Below are 20,812 nucleotides of genomic sequence, written 5' to 3'. Positions count from 1 at the left end.
TGGGGTAGATGCCACGAACTTCCGATTTTTACACATCAGCGCCGTTTAAGGCCACTGCTGGCCGCGTTCCAACACTCGCACCCGCACCCCTGCGCCCCACAACCGCGCGTTCCCGCTCATCGGCGGGTGGGCGTCTCGGCTATCTGAAAAGCTGCGGACACTGAGACAGACACTACACACTCGCAGCCTCGCACCCGTCGACGGGAACGCGCAACCGAGGGGCACAAAAGTGGAAGCGCAAGTCCTGGGACGCGACCCACACGTCGCAAACCGTAAACGGAAACAAAGCTGATGGGTGAAGTCGGAAATCCCGCCTCCTCCGTGGCATACACCCCATTGATTACTGGTTGTCAGAAGCTAACGCTAAAGCTAACAAACATTTCCTAAAGGGCAAAGAATCAAAACGACTTTCAGGCAGCATGTCAGTGCTTGAATTATTTTATTCATTTTTGTTTTCGTTGTACTTTTACAGAGTTGACAACTTATTCCAAGTTTGTTAACGGTGAACACGTCCACTAAAGCACAACTACCAGAAACTACAAACAGTCCAGTTTGTCAAATGGCGGGTCAGAGAGGAGATGATTGGACGGCAGGACGGTGGCAGGAGAGTGTGCGTCACCTTCCATCTCGTCGTTGACGCAAAATGGCGACAAGTGATGAATGGCTTGTTTGTACAGTCTTCCTCTGCAGTGTTTTTAAAAGTGCGTTTGACTGCGAGGAAAAAAAAAATCTGTTGATGTTACACTAACTCAAGACTGACTTCACTGACGTCAAAAACGATGCCACCATGACGACCAAGTCACACATAAGGCTTCGTCCTCTACGTGTATTTCAAAATCATTATATTAACACATTTTTATTAAACATTCACCAGGTGATGAACAATCATTTACATAATTAACTGCAAATTTCATTTGTCTACACATGTATTTGAACTGTCCATCCGCCCAAACAATAATCACCCATACTAACTTCTCATACGTTTTCTTGCAGCGCTATTTAGGGCCACAAGCGAAAAAGACATCTTTATCCAACTTTCTCCCCTCAAGACTTTGTTCTGGTAAAATCATCACTGAAACATCATGAGAACAGCCACTTGTACTTAATAATTTAAAAAGTTACATGTTACCAGAAAAGAAGATTATAATTATTTATTTTTTTAAATAAAAAATATTTAACGACATGCCAGTGTGGTATCTTTTATGGAAATCATGACATTCATGTTAAAATTAAGTCTTTATATTTGAAAGTAATACAATAATTGATTCTTTTCATAACAATGTGTCATTTTCACTATATTACTGCTAACAACCACTGTGCCATCCACAGATGATGGTATGGAATTTTTTATTTACTAATGTGTGTAATATTTTCCCAAGTAAAAATAAAATAAAATCCAACTTTATTCTTGCAAGACTTTTTTCCTAGTCTTTCAGCTTCAGACTTTTACCATTGTGACTTTTTCCCACTGTAACGTTCGCATTTTCTTATTTTATTTACACAACCTGGTTTCCTCGTTATTCTATTTTCTCTTGAAATTTTCCTTTTTTTCCTCTCTCCTCGTATTTTTTTTTCTTTGTAACTATTTTGCTAACATGATTACTTGGCTATGGGATAACTTCCTGAAACATTTGAATTTTAGTCAGAGTAACATTTCAACCTTAGTCACACAACTTGGTGCCTTTTACTCTTTTCCCTCTCACGTAATTTCATTTTTTTCCCTCATGTGTTTACCACTTTCCCCTTTATTCAAGTTATTTTTTTCCAGTGTGGCCTAATAACACGCACTCCCACCCGAATAGAGCGAATCCTGCAGAGAACTGTTTACAAAACCTTCAGCAAGGCTGAAGTTAGCAGGAATAAGTGAAAAATACACCTTTACATGCCGGTTGAGTATCCAACAAAATCACTTTTTTCCCCAATGTTACGGTCCACTTGCATTGGGGGTGAAATGGACTAACCAGAGCTAGCAAAGGTGGCTGTCAATCAGAGCCTGACTCACTGCTGTCACATGATTGCCTGACTGAAAATAGTCACTGGAACTGTACCGCTTGGTGGAAAAGTGCATTGAAATAGGGGGGGGGGAAGGCTGGCGAGAAGAGTTAAGTTAAAATAAGCAGAAAATAAATACTGTCTTAGGTTTTGAGGCTAAATGAGGTTCATTCAGGCAAAAGGAGGAGGTTAATGATGGCAAACACAAGGCAGCAGGGCAATGGTACCAGACGTCTCTTTTAGACAACATAAATCATAAAAATAACTACAATATGTAGGTTTATTTCTGCCTTTTTTTTTTGCAGCCCGTGCAGTCCAGAATCCACTGTAAACTATGTAGGTCCTGCCAAAAACACGAAAAAAAAAAAGAAAAAAAAAAGTAATAAACGTCTGACATTTTCAGCTGTTTTTTTTGGTCATAAAAACGGTGTACATTTTGAAATGGTAAAGGCAGAGAGATGGATATATGACACGAAGCTGTTTGAGGCACTGAAAAACAACCTCACGATGCTGCTCAATGATAAGACAAATAAAGATCAATAAATAATAGCAGAGCGATAGCGTCGCCCGTCGAGCGACAACCTGTGCTACATACACACGATCCGATGAGCAGGAAGACTTACTATTCTACCAGCCCGGCGCGGAATGAAACTAAACGCCTCTTGGCAAAGCGGGGAGGACATTGCAATAAATACATGTATTGTTCATTTTTATATATATTCATCTATATGTGCATAAATAACACGGCGCAGACAGCGTGCGGTCAGCCGTCGTGGCTTGACTGAGCATGAGGAGGACCGAGTGGGAGTGGCTAGCTTGAAATTTAAACGCCAGACCTTGAAGAACTACTTAAACGATCAGAAAAGGAGGGATCAATCTTTTTTTTTTTGGTTGACATATATATATTTTTTTTTAAATACATGCCTCGACTCAATAAAATTTGGGAAAAACTGGTCTCATCGACGTGAAGAAAACAGCACGTGGAGCATGCGCCTTTTGTTTTGTGACGCTCACGCTCTGCGTTTGTGTGTGAGAGAGATAACAATAGATGGCGACTATGCCCTCCCCCGGGCTTAGACGCGGGTGAGGAAAGCCAGGTTAAGCGAGTGCGGGATCTGGATGGTCTCCAGGGCGAGCGAGGACGGGTTGAAGGGGAAGGTGATGGGGTAGATCATCTTGGTGTCCATCAGCAGCTGGGGACTCTCGCAGCGGTCCCGCAATCGAGTCTGGGGAAGGGGAAGAAGGTTAGTACACAGCAGTATGGATACTGTACATGACGGTTGAATCCGGAGGAGCTGCTGTTTTGGTTAGCAAAATAGTTGGAAAGGGGCTTGGCAGTCAATTACACTTGCATTACTTTTTTTTTCCTGAGCGGTAAATAGGGGTCTTTATTTTTGGCTGGGGTAAAATGTTCCTAAAGGGGATGAATTTCTCTGTTTTTGTGCTTAGGCCAAAGTAATAAAAGTATTTCTTTGGCGCTATCTAGTGGAATATTGTTGTTAGGTTTAATACATTAATAGTGTTTTTTTGTTTGCATTTTAAAATATCCTGTTTCGTTAGCAGTCCTTGAGTGAAAGTTTTTGCTTTTTTACTGACGTATGCTAGCTAATGCTACTAATGGGCCTCATGTGAAGTGCTTGTTTATCTTGTATAACTGCAACTAAATATGTTCAATTAAGTGTATACCTCTTTTAACATTTAAACTTGGGGACGTCATACAACCCCCACCTTATTGCAATCCTCACTGTTTTAAGTGCTTTGCTGCCATCTTGTGGCATCAACTGGCAATCACAAATTGTGGGTGTAACAACATCAAAACGCTGTGCTGTTCATCACCTGTATGGTTCGGATGAATGAAACCGACACCCTCTCCTCAAACTCATTGACTGGAGTGTAGAGGTTCAGGACTTTCACGATCTGAAGGAAACACAATCGTCCAATGAAACTTGACAGAACCGAAAAGCAGACATCAAACAAAATAAGACATGAGAACTAGAAAAATATCCAGAGACTTATTATACATGCCAACTTTTATACAATTTCTGTAAAAAATAGTCTCCAAAAGACGTAATATATTTTCCAGACTATAAGTCATGCTTTTTTTCATAGCATGGCTCGTCCTTCCACTTCTAATCAGGTGCAATTAGTACAGGGAAATTCATATTTTTCTTTTACATTTTAATTTTTTAAATAAAATATTGTTTAACTGAATTATTTAATGATTTAGATCAAAACATGAATAATTAAATACTCAAAAAAATGTCACAGTCCAAATTTGTAAGTTGTCAGAAAGAGACCATAAAAATGCCCGAAAAGTGACCATGAAATGTCCAAAAAGGAAGAGGAAAAGCAGAAAATTATCATAAAATGTCCATAAAATTGCCAAAAATGTCAGAGAATTGAATAAAAAAAAAGGCAGAAAAGAAAATGTTCAGAAAGTAATCATAAAATGTCCAAAAACAAAAGAAGAAATCTGTAAAATTACCATAGAATATACAAAAAATTGCCCCCAAAAAAATCAGAAAATTGAAAGAAAAAGCGGCATAATTATTTTTTTTAAGCCATAAACTGTCCAAAAAAGGGAAGAAAAAAGGCAGAAAATGACCACCTGTCCATAAAAATGTCAGTAATTTGCTGTATATATTTTCGTGTTATGGTGCCCATAACATCATTAGCCTTACAGATTTCCTTCATCACAATCTTCAAATGTTTTGCGGCCCCACACACATTTTTGTTCATTTCCTTGGCCTAAAATGGCTCTTTTTGACAGGAAAGGTTGCTGACCCCTGAACTAGTACAACATCAAAATTAGAGCTCATGTCGACGGCAGCGGACAAGTTCTGGTTGCGTTCGAAACTTCCACTTCTAACGTCAGAAAAGAAGAGGAAGAAGTCATGACGTGTGATGTTAGTTAGTTTTCTGCCACTTCTTGCGACAACAAACGAAGGGACTGTTTAGCTAGCTCGCTAATTTAGCATGCAGCATCCGCCACAACGAGGCTTTATCATTTACATCACCAAAAGGTCTACTTAATGTAAGCCGTTTTCAACTAAAAAGATTTCCCATTAACATTGGAGCGCGGTCCGGTTGTGTACCTGCGCGGTGGTGAGGGCCAGGCACATGGAGCAGATGGCTTCGGCGTCCTCCTCCGTCTTCTTCTTGACCTGCAGCAGCTGAGCGGCCTGGATGAGCGGCTCCAGAGTCTCCTTGGCCCCGCAATTCATCAAACCTTTGTCACGCAGCCACTCCTCCAGCTGGCTCACGTTGTACCTGAAACGCACGCGCCGCTACGTTAATCATCGCCATCTCGCTACGTTGCGTGCGAATGCTGAGCGATGCGGTCTGTCAAAGCAGAATCAAAGAAATGAAGTAAAGGCCGAAAACACGTACCCGAGCAGTCCAATTCTCTCACAGCATTTCATGCATGTGAATGCTAGTTTCCTTGCATTAACACTATTTTTAATTTTACATTTACAATTAACACCACAATTACAAGAAATGATTTTGATATTAGCGTGAATGGTGGTCTCTCAGCATTCACACAATACATTTTTTTAGATGTTTCTCACAGAATGTAAACATCGGTGTGACTGCACACACATTTTTTTTTTTTTTACAAAATAGCATTATGCTTGACGCTTGTCTTTCAGCATACATACAAAGACAAAACACATTTTCATGACACACAATTGCAATTGTCTCTCAGCATTCACAGAATATATTACGGACTCAAAATAGCATTGGGATGGATGCTCGTCTCTCAGCATTTACATTGTAGAAGAACAACCTGCGGTATTTTGATGGCACAATTGCGTTAGTTAGCATTCATTGAATATATTACAGAAACAAAATAGTATGAGGAAGATTGCCTCTCAGCATTCACAAAATTCACACGCAGCATTGAAACACAGTAACAATGTGAATGCTGGTCTCTCAGCATTTACCAATGAGATACTGAAGTACAATAGTACAGGTTAATGAGTGTCTCAGCATGCAGTAGCATGATTGCTGGCACCTTAAAATTTCAGCAAAAACTTTCCCCCCCTGCTTTTGGGGGGGATTATGTTCTATGTTAATGTATAAAAAAAAGAGGAGAAAAGTCTCTTTTTTTTGTGTGCAAATTTTAAAAGAGCAAATTAAATCGGCCGACAGATTAGTCAGTGGGGCCCAAATTTTAAACACAATTTGTATTTGCGTCTCAGCATTTTCACAATTGACATCAGTGTGATTTTTTGAATCCTGTTTTTTTTCGTCAGCGTTTTTTTCCCCCCTACCTGATCTGCATGCCTTTGCTCCACGAGCACATGTCCTTGCGCAGCAGCAGGTTGTTGAGGGTGACGGCGCCGATGACATAAAACTGCTGCTTGACCACCTGCTTGATGAGCTCGGGGTCGGTGCCGTGCAGGCACATGGTGGAGTGGAAGGCATTGAGCTGGCGCAGGATGGAGTCCAGCGTGTACGTGCCCTCGTCGGCCATGCTCGACGTCCGCTTGCGCAGGCCCGTGGGCTTCACGCCCGACACGCCCTGGATGGTCTCGTGCTCCAGCATGGCGGAAACTGACACAAAAACGCAACAAGCTTAGCAAACTTTGACCTTCGGGCTTATTTCTGTCGGTAATATTTATTATTGTTCATTCATACACCTTGTAAAACTGGGCTTAAAACACAAGAATTATTATTTTTTTTAACTTAGTTGCGTATTGTTGTGGTGAGCGCACCGCACCTATCATGGGCTGTAGTATGTTTTCCATGCATTTGACGAGCTGCTGGTAGATCTGGATGGCCAGGTCACTAATCACTGATCTGTACTCGGTCAGGTCAAAGTTGGACAGACAGTGCTCGTTCTGCCTGGACGTGTTGTGCTGCATGAAGACCTGGCGGGAAAATGTTTCATTCGAGAAGAATGAAGAGGAAACGGTCATTTCGTACTGACTTCAACTCTGTGCGCATGCAGTTGCATACTTAAGTTTTAGGATTCAACCACTTTATTATCAGGTGAATTGGAATTCTTACTTTGCCATTCATATTGATGCCAACATAAGAAAAAGTTACATAAAATAATTTACATAAAACATTTGGTGATAATCCTACTGTACAACTCGCAAAATCATACAGCTCCATTCTTTAATCAGAGTATTTACATGATCAAGAGCCTTTCGTTCATTAACATTTATTTATTCTTTGTGTTTATTTTTTTTCATTAAGCTAATTCAATAATAAATCAATTGTAACAAATATTTGATATTAGAATAACATTTAAATTCTATGAAAAAATAGATAATTAACTCTATGCTTTGATAATACAGTTTTAAAATGAGCATGAATTAATATTTTAAATAAAAAAAAAATATTGTCATCATTTTACAGTCTTCTAAAATTATTGTATAATTAAATAATATTACATTTAATTTATTTTGTACTTATATACCTAATTGAATAATTCGTTTATTATTAAAAAATACAAATACTTGTAAAATCCATTTTTACATTCATTTAAGATTTTGTTTATCTGATGAATTGATTATAACTCAATGTAGAGAATACAATTTAAAAATGAGCACAAATTATTCAGCTATAATTATTACTATTAAATTCAAAATAAATTGAAAACGATAATTGTATTTGTTATATTAATTTTGATGCTATTTAGCTAATTAATTCTAATTCTAATTAATTCTGGTAATGTTATGACAGTTAATAAAAAAAAATATATATTTTGGTTGGGAGGTAGGTAAATATTTTAATACATTTTAACACAATAGCATTAGTATATAAATAGTAATTAGCATGCATGGACTTCCCCGGCAGACTGAATGATTCATTTTTAGATTTTTTCTTTTTGTTTTGTTGTAGTTTTGACACAAAGTATTCATCTGTTACAAGACTTTTATAGGGGACTTTTTAAAATATTTTTTTTTACCTCATCTCCACTGTACTGCTTCAGGCAGTGCAGGAAGCGGCAGGTGTTGGACAGCCAGAAGGAGATCGTCTCAAAGTCATCTCCTCGTTTCTGACAAGAAGAGGTGAAACACATAAGAACTTATTTTAAAAAGACATAATACATTATTACAATGCTAGCGTGAATTCGGAGTTCCATTTATTCCCTGACCAAGCTTGAAAGTCAAATCATTTGTAACTCAAATCAGTTACCGCCAGTTAAATAAATGGAAATGCCATTAATCCGTTGCAGCGAGCCAGCTACCCAAAATAAAATAAAAATTCCAACATGTTTTTCAAGAAAACAAGCACAGTATAGTAGTGGACGGCAAAAAAAAATACAGAAATATAAGGTATGGCAGCATTAAGCCATCAAACATTTTGAAGGTAGAGTTATCTAGGTCATTGAATTACACGTGTAATAGTCCTAATAGCAGTAAATTTCATCTGGCCTCTTGACAAACTGTTCATTATCTGCCAAAGTGCACACGCGCTCAGAGGGCAAACTGACATCATCCGTTCCTATAGGACCCATGACTGGAAAGGACCCACTTGTAAGTCACATTTTTTGCCAAAAAACAACAACCGACCAAGCGACATCTCATACCTTGAAAAAAACGGTAAGTTAGGATACTTGTGATTTTGCGTGCGGGTACAAACCTTGAGGATCTTCTTGATGCTGTTGATGGTGGAGGTGAGCAGCGTGCGGACCTTCTGGTCATCGTTGACGTAGTCGGCGTGCCTCAGACACATAAAAAGGATGTAGGCGGGCAGACCTGGGATCAGGTTGACGGCCACGCCGCGAGGCTTTAGCTCTGCCGCACACACACAAGAAAGATTTCTACAAAGTGAGCAGTCAAAGCAAAAAGTTATTGTTTTGGATTGTGTGACACAAAATAGCCTCTTTTTTTTTTTTTTTTTATCTCAGGAGTGCAGAAATTCAAACCTAGAACTTCAAAACTGTGAGGCTGACATACCGACCACTAATGCACCGTGCTACGCCGTTAATCTTACCGAGGATCAAGTTCTTGACTAGTTTCAGCTCGTCCTCCTTCTTGTACTCCAGCATACCCTGGAAGTCTTTCTCTCGGCGAGGAATGTTGACCGGTCGGATGGGCTCGTCCACCATTTGTCCCGGCGACGTCTGACCCTCCGTTTGACCGGCTGTAATGCACACAACGCACATTAGCCTCTTTTGGACATACAAGACCACTTTTGAAAAATAGTCTATTTTTTCCCCCCTCAGTATCACAATGATATTTTTTCCAAGGTCCACTTCCCATTTATTTATTTTTTTAACACACAAGCAATATAATATATATAATATAAGAATAATAATAAAGAAATACTTGGTTTGACAAGTTTGTCTTATGCAAAAATAAAGGCGAATTAAACATGACAATATATTTATCTACTTCAATACAACACATTGACTTGCATCCTTTTAAGTGGTCACTACGACAACTTCACAAAATTTGACCAAACTAGTGTGGTGTAAACATAAATCAGCAATTCATAATCCAGACTACAACAATAACGCAAACAAATATGTGGCTCGTCATGTCAACTATGGATTGCACTACTTAACTCATTGACTCCCAGACATTTTCACAGAACCCCCTTGGCTTGTGGGAATGTGGGAAAATGCCACTTATGACTTTCTCCGTCACGTGACTAGATTGGTGAAATTGCGTCCTACCTCCCATCTCTCCGATCCTCTTGGAGTAAACCTTCAGCTGCTTCTTGAGCTTGCGGATGGTCCGGTCCTGCTTCTCCAGCTGCTCCATAAGATCCTGCAATGGTGACAAAAAGGAAGAAACGGACACAAAGGCGGTGAGGACAAACTAGAAAGGCCTTCATCACCTTGGAACACTGCCACCCGCTAGTGGTCAGACGTAAATCTGTCAATGCTTTAAGGCAGCCGTTTGAACTTTTGGGGTGCAAGGACCTAATTACCATGTATCGCTAAATGCAGCTAGAATTAAAACGATGTGAAAAAAAAGTCCTCATGTTCAAATAAAATCAAGAGGGAGCAGGATCCAAACATTTCACTAGAGACAAACAAGCAAAGCAGAAGGTAGTTTGCTCACGTCGTAAAATGAGAGCTGCTGAGCTGATTCGGAAGGAAAAAACAATTTAGTAGGACTTGTTGGCAGTTGAAAGAGAAAAAGGGAAAAAATGGGCATAGCTGCTCCGCTGTGAGTTAGCGCAACTGCGGTAAAAAGAGTTGCATGCAACGAGTCTTTGGAAAGAAACTGCTGTTAGTTCAAACCCTCGTGCAGAACACACACACACAGTCTGTAGTGTACATACAACCATCCGGCGTAAAATGATGACTCGCGCCTCTCGGGATGCTGTGGGGTCGTCGGACACCAGCTCCTGTCAGGTGACACCATCCACACGTCACACCAGTGTGCGTGTGCGAGCGTGTGTGTGTGTGTGTGAGCAGCTCTTTAGGGAGCCTATTTTAATTCATACAGGCATTTAACCATGTGTGCAGCAAAAATGGGAAAAAAATGTTGTGACACGTGTGGTAATGTGAATACTGTATTTTGTCAATTAATCCGATTTTACGGTTATTTTTTGGAAAGTTAAATCACCTACAATTTGTAGTTTTATTTTGGATTTTATTTTTTTTTGCATGAATTTGTGGTTTTGTTGACTATGTCCAAATGACAAAAATATTTATCAATTTTTAAAGCCAAAGGAAAAAACATTTGCTGAAGGCTGTATTTTTTGTTAGGGATATTTGATACAACTTTTCTTCCAGAGTACTCGACTTGAGTAGTCACTGATATCGATACCAAGTACCAATACTACTAGTATGTTTGCTACATAAAATTTTTCTCTAACAAAAACAATGACAGATCATTTAAAAAAAGATCTATATATCCCAATCTATTTTTTTTTCATTAAAATTGCATGAAATTAATTTTCTATTCTTCTCATTTCTAATTTGTAGTTCCTGATTGTAAAACAGCCAAAGGAGAAAGGCTGACATTTGTATCAACCGCCTTTGCAAGGACCGATACTTTGAAATAAGCCCGGGGTATAGATATACGATACCAGCTTGCCCATACCTAATTTCTATGAAAAGTTATGTACAATTTCTGGTTTTAGGGAGTATTTTTTGTGCATAATGAAGTTCATATTAAAAATGTTTTTTTTGGGAGGGGTAAGAATTTTTTTGTCAATAACAATAATATAAGGAATTTAAAGTAATTATAAACAACATGCATACAAATGTTTTTTTTTGTTGCTTTGTAGAGCATTAAGATAAAAATGAAAGGTATACTTGACTCATTGACCCATTTTTTAGCAGTAAAAAGTTCCTATTTTGTCCAGAAATAATTTGATGATTTTTCATGTACAATTAATATTTTTAAAAACTATTTTTTCCACTTGCTGCCGACTGAAGATGACATCACCTGTGCTGAGGAAGTACGTAGGCAACGACCAATCATGGCTCACCTGCAAACTGAGAAATAATTCCTCAGCACAGGTGATGTCATCTTCAATCGACTAACATTCGTTTTTAAAGATATTAATTGCATGTGAAAAATAATGAAGTAATCAAATTAATTCTGGACAAAATATGAACTTTTTACTGAAAATGGCTCAATGAGTCAAATATACTTTTTAATCAGCGTCAATGTCACCAAAAAAAAATCTTAATTTACTTTACTATTGCAAAACAACAAAATGTGAGGTTATATCAGTAAATTGCATTAATTTTGCATAATTTTGCATCTGCTAAATTATTCAGGTATGTTGGAGACAATCTCTTTTGTAGTTCTTTTTCTTGTGGCTGGTGCTCTGTGTTTCTGGGGATGCAACCAGCGGAAGCGCCATTGCATTGCATGACGACTGTGTTGGGAACGGGCCGATCATTTGTTTGTATCGTCCTGGGATTAGCGCTGCTGTTGATATGCAGTTTTCTCTCTCGATTCAAGCATTTCTTCCTTAGAATTTCTTCCTTCCATTTTTCTTATACCGTATGCATATAAACGTATGAGTCGTGTCATCCTTGACCTGCTTAACTCATTCATTGCCATTGACGGCTATAAACGTCAAAAATTCATTTGAACTATTTATATTGAATTTTTTTTCTCACTTTTGCTAACAAGAGTATAAGTGTACAATAAAAAAATATATTGTACATTTAAAACAGATATAAAATTTGTGATTAATCGTGAGTTAACTAGTGAAGCCATGCGATTAATTACAATAAAAAAAAATTGAAACGCCTGACGAGTTGATTATTAAAAATTAGGGGCGTCAAATCTGTTCGAATTATACAATAAAAAAAATTCTAGGTTTTCATACTCTTGTTAACAAAAGCAGAAAAAAATGGTTAAACTAAAATAAATTGTTAAAAGGATTTTTGACTTTTATAATCGTTAATGGCAGTGAATGAGTTCATGTTTAATTAATTACCCAAGAGATAACCTCTGCTGTGAATTTGTGCCCTATAAACAAAACGGACTTGTGTCAGCGACAGCGTACCAGGTTCTCGTTAGTGAGCCGGGTGATCTCATGCTGCAGACTGGCTTCGATGCGGGCCTCCGGGGGCAGCTGGAGGTTCTGTGCCAGGAGCTGCTGCTGCCGGTTGTTCTCCTCCTTGACGTTCTGCAGCTCGCCGCGCAGAGATTCCACCTCGCTGTCGTAACTCCGCCGCTGGGTCTGCAGCTGGTGCTCCAGGAGCCTGGTGGGCACGAGGGTGGTGGAGAAGAGGCACGGGAGTGGGGAGGGGGAAATAAGAGAGGAGGATTTGAGGGAAGATGGAGGTGTGGGGTGAACACGGATGGGCGAGTTAGACTCCAGGTGGGACGAGATCATTTCTGTTTTTGTTATCACCCTGATACTCAGCACAAATCAAATCATAGTTTTTATAACTGACAGCAACTTCCTTATTGAGTACTTTTCTCCACTTTTGGACCAAATCAGTATCAAATACACACGCAGACGCATACATATAATGAAGTCAATGAACATGTGTGGTCTGTCCTAAAAACAAAAAAAAAAGGGAGCAAATGAAGATTTGAAAGGGTGATGGCGAGTGATAGTGCACTATGCTATCCGAGAATGATCAGTGGAATGCAGAAAGGTCACACAGTTACACCTGACAGTCTCCTTTAAGCCCTGATTAACCAGCCACAGCTCCCCGTCCTCGTTCAGCTTTTGGAAGTCTGGAGCAGCCGATCTGACCGACACACAACACAAAAGGAACAAAAAGGGAACATGAAAAGCACAATGAAGAAATGAAAACATGCAGGGAGGGCGATTGGGGGACGGATGGAGTTAATGAGCATTCGGATTAGGATTTCACTGTTGTGACTGCGCTTATGTTGATTTACAATGTTGTGCGACTGAGAACTGACTTCATTAAATCAGTTCCGTTCACTTAAAAGCAAAAATAATTGATCAGAAGAGACTACAATGCAATTCTCAATATAATTCTCTTATTTTTTAAACATACTTTTTCTTTTTTTACATATTAAAATAATTACAATTAACTTTGCTTATTTTACATTATTCCATATTAAATAATTTGGTATTACAGTTAAATGTATTACACCAGTATCGCTGTACAATATGATAATTGATCAATATCTTGAAGGCAATTTGTCCAAATGGGTCAGAATAAATTAAGAGTAAAAAAAAAATAATAATCTTGAAAACTTGTTTTTCATTATAACAAGTCATAAAAGTAACTAACTGAATGAATAACATTTAGCAAAGACATCTTTCACAACACATGGATGATTGTTTTGTTTTATAGTAACGGTAATAAAAATACACAATACATCTAAGAAATAGATAAATATACTGAATTTAAATTATTTGTCTTGTTTTAATGTATTTTGTTTGTTTGTAAGGGAGTGGTTAGTTGGAGTTTGACTAAAGCAGGTGACAATCAATGCAAAAAAAAAAAAAGAGAAAAAAAAAGAAGAGACGCACACTGTTGCATATTTGAGCACACTGTGTAAAAATATGGTAATCACAAACACAGCGTGACGCGTGGTGAATTAATAAGTAACAAGGAAGCGTGGACAAGATGCTTGACAGACACAACATTAGGTACACTGACACAATCCAATGAGGTCCAATACAAAATCTGTACTAAAAATACTGCCTTTACTATTTTGAAGGATTTGCTTCCTTGCTAGCCTAGCTAACTAAAATATATAAATAAATCTATACTTTTTTTTTTAAATATAGCTCTTGAATTGGATTTGATTAAATAATGCTGGTGTACTTCATGTTTTTGAGTGCATTTCTATAAACAATACTGTTATGATTGGCCGTCTATGAGTCAAACTGAGCTGTCCACCTTTGCGTGAAACAGAAACAAGGAGGGTTTCATGCAAAACACATTCCATGACAGCGAGACAACTCCTACAGTGTTCAACCTGCTGCAAAGTTAGTAATAAAGACGTCACATCAATGCCCAGATGTGCCACTGCCTTCATGAACTGCTTAATAAAGTTATATGGAAGCTGGGAAAACAACAACCTCAGTACATGCTGTTAAAGACGGCTACTCCACAAGAAAAACAGTCTTCATGGTGTGGAATCAGTGAGTACGAAGATTCACTCTTCTCACGTGGCCATGCATGCTCGCCAAACACGATGCATGAACCACCTCTCATCTGTTACCTGAGCCTACTCAGCAGATGTCTGACCTCTTGCCACTTACAAGCAAACCTGGGAGATCTGCACGGGACAAGTCGGCGTTCGGTCGTAAGCGACTGAAGCGAATGGTATGGAGGGTTGAAAGAATCCAAATGTGAAAGAAGGGGGGGGGGGGGCAGTACCTGTTTGTGTCTTTGAGGCCGATGTATGCTTGCTTGAGTTCATCAGCGTCCTTCAGTTTGGAAATGTCCTCCACGTGGACGGCCACTTCAGTCATGGTCTCCTATACCAAGACAAGAAAGTTAAAGTTAGTAGAAATGGTTTGTCGTCGCATACGTATGAGATAATTTTCAGTATCAAAATTGCATTGTCACAAATGGGTCAGAATAATTCAAGACTTATAACAGCACCAAAAATGAGATGTGAAACTGTGTCAAAGTTATGGCAGAAATCCTCTAAATCTGTGGTTATGTATCAAGTTGAATGGACCAGACTGAAGTCCTTTTCTAAAAGGAGGCTTTCATACATAACCTAACATATTGTAATGTAACATTCATGTCAGGGCAAGTGGTGCTTTAACAATACCTTCTCATCCTGTGGGAAAGCGTGGATGGAGGAGAGAAGGTAGAGACAGGAGCGTTAGACACTGAGGGTGCAACCAAAAACATTCAAAACACATGACAGCTCATGAGGAAGTTCACAGACATGAGGAGGGTTTATAGTAAATATCATATTGGCAGCACAAAAGCATCATTAGTGAAGTCTATAGACAAGAAAGCCAAACATACATGAAGTACACCTTCACAATCTAATGAGAAGGTTGTAACTGAAAAATGCACTGCAAGATGTATTTTTGTCTATTTATTATATCAATATATTTGACATTAATTGTTAAAAAAAAGCCTATTAGTTATATTTAGGAATTAGATGTCTACATATTATTCTTAACTCATTCACTGCCATAAATTAATAAACAAAGAAAATAAAAGATTATTAAAAATTAGGGGCGACAGGCGATAATTTTTTTTTAATTGTAATTAATCGCATGACTTCACTAGTTAACTCACGATTAATCACAAATTTTATATGTGTTCTAAATGTACAATGAAAAATAATCTAGGTTTTCATACTCTTGTTAACAAAAGTGGAAAAAAATGTTAAACTAATAGAAATAGTTTAAATGAATTATTTACGTTTATAGCCGTCAACGGCAATGAATGAATAAAAAAAAGAAAGAAAACATTCTAAAAAAATTGGGGCATCAAGCGATTAAAATTTGTAATCATAATTAATCGCATGACTTCACTAGTTAACTCACAATTAATCACACATTTTATATCTGTTCTAAATATACAATAAAAACAATTCTAGGTTTTCATACTATTGTTAACAAAAGTGGGAAAAAAGTTAAACTAATAGAAATAGTTCAAATGAATTTTTGGCGTTTATAGCCGTCAATGGCAATTAATTAATTACAAAAAAAGAAAACATTATAAAAAATTTGGGGCGTCAGGCGATTAAAATTTGTCTATAGCCGTCAATGGCAGTGAAAGTGTATTTATAAAGTGTATTATTAATTATTATAATGGTTCCAACTTCTGCGATAAATTACTCAGATATATTCTATTAGTATTTTATATTTACGCCACTACATTATCATTATTAAATTGTGCATACATCTGAATTTGGATAATAAAGCAGCTATTCGCTACAGAAATACATATACATGTATAAGTATAAGTCATACTGATATTTACATTCATACTTTATACTAAAGTAATTTCTGGACTATAAGCCGCTACTTTTTTCACTTGCATTTGACCCTGCGGCTAATACAAAGGTGCGGCTTATCCATCACATCACAAGGGGGCGCACTATAAAGGAAGCGCAAGAGCGTCAGGCAGAGCAAAACAAACCAAGTGAGCCCAAATACAGTAGGAGAGACAGAACGAGAGTGAGACTATTTACTATGGAAAATAAAGTAGTGGAGAATAAAGTAGCAAGAACCCGGTGCGGTAACATTAAAACACCTGCGGCTTAACAAACTATTTTTGTTCATGTATTTTTGATTGTGTGTAACAAACTCGCGTATTCCCCAAAATTACTTAGCGCGGTTTATAGTCAGGTGCGCCTTATAGTCCAGAAATTACTGTAATCAATATAAAGTATGTAATACAAGCATTTAACTTGAAAGCAGCTCTACAACATTGCAAAGTGTAACCAAAATAAATTCTCATTAGTCTTGCTTAGGTGTACCTAATAAAGTGGCTGAGAGAATGTACTAATGATCAGACAAACAGCTGACATGGGCGAGTACGCATTAGTGCAGTACATATACATGTTGAGATCAGATCAACTCAACATCATGTGTACCTTGTGCTGCATGGCTTCCTTTTGGCTGACCAGCTGCGAGCGCAAAATCAGCACCTCCTCCTTGCGCACTTCCAGCTCCTCGCATGAGGAGTTGAGCTGATCCAGGAGCACCTTGTAGGCCGGAGAGCCCGGTGCGCCGGCGCTCGATGCCGCGCTGCCCAGCAGGCTTTTCCTCAAATCGGCCAGGTTGTGCTTCAGCTTCTTGTTCTCAGATTCCAGTTCCTGACGCTGGTGTTATATTGTAAGTTGTAGTAAAAAAAAAAGTGCACAGAGAAAGTTTAAGTAAGCATTTAAACAACTCACCTTGAGGGACTCGTACTCCAACTCTGCCCCGCGCGCCTTTTTGAACTCAGATTCATCCTGAAACAAAAACACAAGTACAACCTTTAATATTATTACAATATTAAATGCAACACTTGCACAAATTGTGTTTAATAGTGTAAATAGATGAACAAAAACATCTGCCCTCAAATAAAAACGGTATTTTCTCAATTGGTGTCTTTGGCTCTAAAACGCTGTGCCACAATTAGTTGCACTTGAAAAATGTAATCTCTGATTTTAAATGTAAACAGTGTTTCCTCAAATTGTGGCCTCTGGTGGAATACATGCCAGGTAGGTCTACCTTATTCACTTGAATATAAATGCTTCCTATTTTCCCCTCAAGAAAAAAAAGCTAATTACATCCAGGCTTTCCCGCAGTTCTTTATAGGACTGCGGCCCACCATTCGGTTTGTGGCAGTGTATATTTGTAGTTTATTTAATTGAGTCTGTTCATTTATTTGAGTCTGTGTATCTTGTACCCTGGCCCGGGCCCTCTGAAACTGCTCCTCCTTGTTTTCCAGCTCATTGCGCAGCGACTGCTTTTCTTGCTCCAGCTCTGTGAGCCGCTTCTGCAGCTTGAGCGTGAGCGAGGTATCCATTCCTCGAGTCAAATCCTGCAAGAAGAGCCATTAAACGTCAACTTAAGAGATTCTGGAAATGCAGCAAGTAAATCAACTAGACTCGTCTGTACTTCTGAGGCCTGGGAACCTTCTTCCGATTCGGCGAACTCGGACTTGTAGGTGTACTCGGACTCGTTGCTGCTGTGGGTGGAATCCGTTCTCCTGTGGCCAGGCTTGGAAAAATGCTAAAAAAAAACGAAAAACAAAATGAGTGGGGGAAACAGGGGAAAAAACACCACCACCAACAAAGAATAAAATGTGTGTCACACACTTCTTTGAGGTCGTCGTATTTCTCCTCGAGGCGAAGGTGTTCTGTCAGGAGATTCTGGTAACGAGAGCGCTCTTCGTTCAAATCCGTCTCCAACTGTTGAGTCTCTGTGGCAATTGCACGGGCCATTTTCTCTGGAAGAAACCAAACATGTAACAACAATCAAGTGATGGTAAATTGAGTTCAAGTACAAAGTCTTCTCTAGTGGAGGGAAGTAATGAAATGCAAGTAGATAATAATAAAATGACAATATTAAATTCAAATTAAATTAAAAATGAAACACCCCAAAAATCTTCAAAAAGTGCAAAATAAACCTCCAATATGTGTTTCGAGGAAAAACGGGTTGGAGTTGAATTAAGGTTTCTTCTTTTACCAATCTGTACTATAAGTGTAGAACCAGATAAATCTCGCCACCTCTTGTCTTCTCACTTCCTGTTGAGGTGTCCCAATATGTGGGGAACCTTGTAAATGATTAGATATGAGCGTTTGTGCGCCTTTGTGGCCCACGGGCCCTACTTAGCACACCCTCTAAGACTCACCTGTCATCTGCTGATTCTGTTCCTGAATCAACCTGTTCAAGTCGTCTTTCTCTTTCTTCAGCGAGCCGTTCTGGTCCTTTAGTTCCGATACCATCTAACACACAAAACATGTAGAAATGACATCATTGTGTGTCTGTTTCAAGTGAAAACCAGATGACATACAACTACATTTGATCAGATAATGTCTATCATACATTACTGCAAGCTTCAATAACATTCATGGTCTCTTGACTAAGAGACTCTATATAGAGCAAGGAACCATATTTGAGACTTGTCAAAGCCAATTAGTGAAGAAAGGTATGATATAAATGGGGGGGGGGGCATATAGGGTCGGCCATGTTGCAGACACTAATATATTATAATGACATAAGAAATGATGAGTAATAATGCAGGAAAAATGATCTACTTTTTAGTAAAATGGTAACATTGCATTCCTGTGATCTTTATTTATGAATAAATCTTATCTTGGTGTGGAAAATTAAGCATTCAAAAAAAGTAATGAAATGAAAGGGCTCTAACATCTTCAAAATCAGTAGGTTTCTTGCTCTGAAACAAAATCTGGGCTTGAAGCCATAACGACTGCTGCTCTGCTACAAACGAGTTCTACTGAGTGGTCCTACTTGACGGGGTTACAGCTCATTAACACCATTTGGATGAATGATGACTGAAAACTAAGACATAACATAACAGATTCAGCCAGGTCCATAAATATTGGGACAGTGAAACAATTCTCATCTTTTCGGCGCTAAACACCACCACAATGGATTTGAAATGAAATGTGATAAAGATGTCCTGTATCTGCAAAGAATGAAAAAGATATGCAACAAAATATAGATTTTTTTTTAAATGGATTTTTGTAGCACATATCCAAACTGGTGTAATACCAGTCGTCTGATTTGAATTTAAACACCCTCAAACTGAAGCTGAAAGTCTGCAGTTAAAACAGTTCATTTCGTTGCAAATCCATTGTGGTGGATTTCAGTTCCAAAAACATGAGAAATGTCTCAATATATATGGACCTGACGGAAGTTGGGAGGCTAAAACACGAGCACAATATTCAACGATCACCTGCATGGGGGCAACTCCGTGCCCAATGCCCCCTGCTTCTCTGAGCCGACTAAATTGAAGGAAAAAATGTTTGCCTTTGGTGCCATAATAATACATCGCTATCTATTGATACTAATGTAGAGGGTCTATTAACCCCAAAAAATAGCCATGGATCAATATCTTGAAATACAAAAAAAAAAAGCATTTCTTAGTCATTAACCTGAAAATTCTATTGAATGTTTTAACGTACTTTCTCCATTTCGCCCCTGTACGACTGCGCCCAGTCCTCGATGGTTTTCTTCTCCTGCTTTGTGGTGCTCAGCTCCTTCTTCAGCTTCGCCAGCTCCTCCAGGAGAGAGTTGACCTGTTTGCCTTTGGACCTGGCATCCTCCTCCACGCCTCGCAAGCGCCCCAGCTCCCCGCGGAGCCGCTCGCTCTCCGTCGTGTAGGTGTTCTCCAAGCCCGTGAGCCTCTCGTTGACCGACTTGTTCTCTTTGGTCTGGTAGGGTAAATACAAGTCAGCCCGAATGACAAACAAACACGCAAAATGACAAAGCTGGGACGATACGAGGATTTTGATTCCGACCTGCTCGTCGATCTTCCTCTGCAGCTGCATGATCTTGTTCTCCATTCCCTTGTTGAGCTTCTTGAAGTGCTCCACTGAGCGGGCCTCGATTTTCAGCTTCTTCAGCTCGCGCCTGGCCCTCATCCTGCGAATGCAGCACTGCAGGACCACGATGGAGCTCAGGCAGCGCTTGTACCAGCATCGAGCCAGCCAGCCACGCACGCGTTTCTGGATGATCACCGCCTTGTGCTCGCGTAGAAGCTATAGACGCCGGCACACGACAAGAAAGAGGAAAAATATCAAATGCTAACCCCAGGAAGTGTCGGAAGCACAGCGCTACAAAAGTGAGTAGGCGTGAAAGAGTGTGAAGTTTAAAAGTTGAAAGTTTGTGCATGTCGTTATAACCATACAGTGTCTAAATATATCCAGTCATGCTAAGCCAGCGGTTCTCAACTGCGGTCCTTGAGTGCTGCTATCCAGCCTGTTTTCCATGTCTCCCACTGCCAACACAGGTG

General features: G+C 39.0%; 1 protein-coding gene across 4 annotated transcripts in view; it reads right to left on the bottom strand.

Annotated features, from left to right (window-relative positions):
• Nucleotides 1-422: 422 nt before the first annotated feature.
• Nucleotides 423-20,812, bottom strand: part of myo5aa (myosin VAa) — a 51,681-nt gene continuing 31,291 nt past the window's right edge. For 2 of the 4 annotated variants that reach the window (XM_086070966.1, XM_086070965.1), the window contains exons 21-41: nt 20,319-20,558; nt 19,983-20,231; nt 18,686-18,779; nt 18,150-18,280; nt 17,950-18,063; nt 17,738-17,872; nt 17,241-17,297; nt 16,938-17,165; nt 14,747-14,847; nt 13,052-13,132; nt 12,436-12,634; nt 10,243-10,308; nt 9,629-9,722; nt 8,944-9,093; nt 8,590-8,744; nt 7,913-8,002; nt 6,716-6,866; nt 6,267-6,549; nt 5,088-5,262; nt 3,829-3,909; nt 423-3,218 (exon numbers count right to left, since the gene is read on the bottom strand). In XM_086070966.1, coding sequence (XP_085927092.1) covers nt 3,066-3,218; nt 3,829-3,909; nt 5,088-5,262; nt 6,267-6,549; nt 6,716-6,866; nt 7,913-8,002; nt 8,590-8,744; nt 8,944-9,093; nt 9,629-9,722; nt 10,243-10,308; nt 12,436-12,634; nt 13,052-13,132; nt 14,747-14,847; nt 16,938-17,165; nt 17,241-17,297; nt 17,738-17,872; nt 17,950-18,063; nt 18,150-18,280; nt 18,686-18,779; nt 19,983-20,231; nt 20,319-20,558 — 3,027 coding nt within the window. In that variant the 3' untranslated portion in view covers nt 423-3,065. The remainder of the gene's footprint in view (nt 3,219-3,828; nt 3,910-5,087; nt 5,263-6,266; nt 6,550-6,715; nt 6,867-7,912; nt 8,003-8,589; nt 8,745-8,943; nt 9,094-9,628; nt 9,723-10,242; nt 10,309-12,435; nt 12,635-13,051; nt 13,133-14,746; nt 14,848-16,937; nt 17,166-17,240; nt 17,298-17,737; nt 17,873-17,949; nt 18,064-18,149; nt 18,281-18,685; nt 18,780-19,982; nt 20,232-20,318; nt 20,559-20,812) is intronic. The other 2 variants (XM_086070967.1, XM_086070968.1) reach the window with 2 other exon arrangements.

Source organism: Leptonotus elevatus, chromosome 3, assembly GCF_054856555.1.
Source record: "Leptonotus elevatus isolate MCC_2025b chromosome 3, RoL_Lele_1.0, whole genome shotgun sequence".
Classification (NCBI taxonomy): Eukaryota; Metazoa; Chordata; class Actinopteri; order Syngnathiformes; family Syngnathidae; genus Leptonotus; species Leptonotus elevatus.
This window is presented reverse-complemented; position numbering and strand designations above follow the sequence as displayed.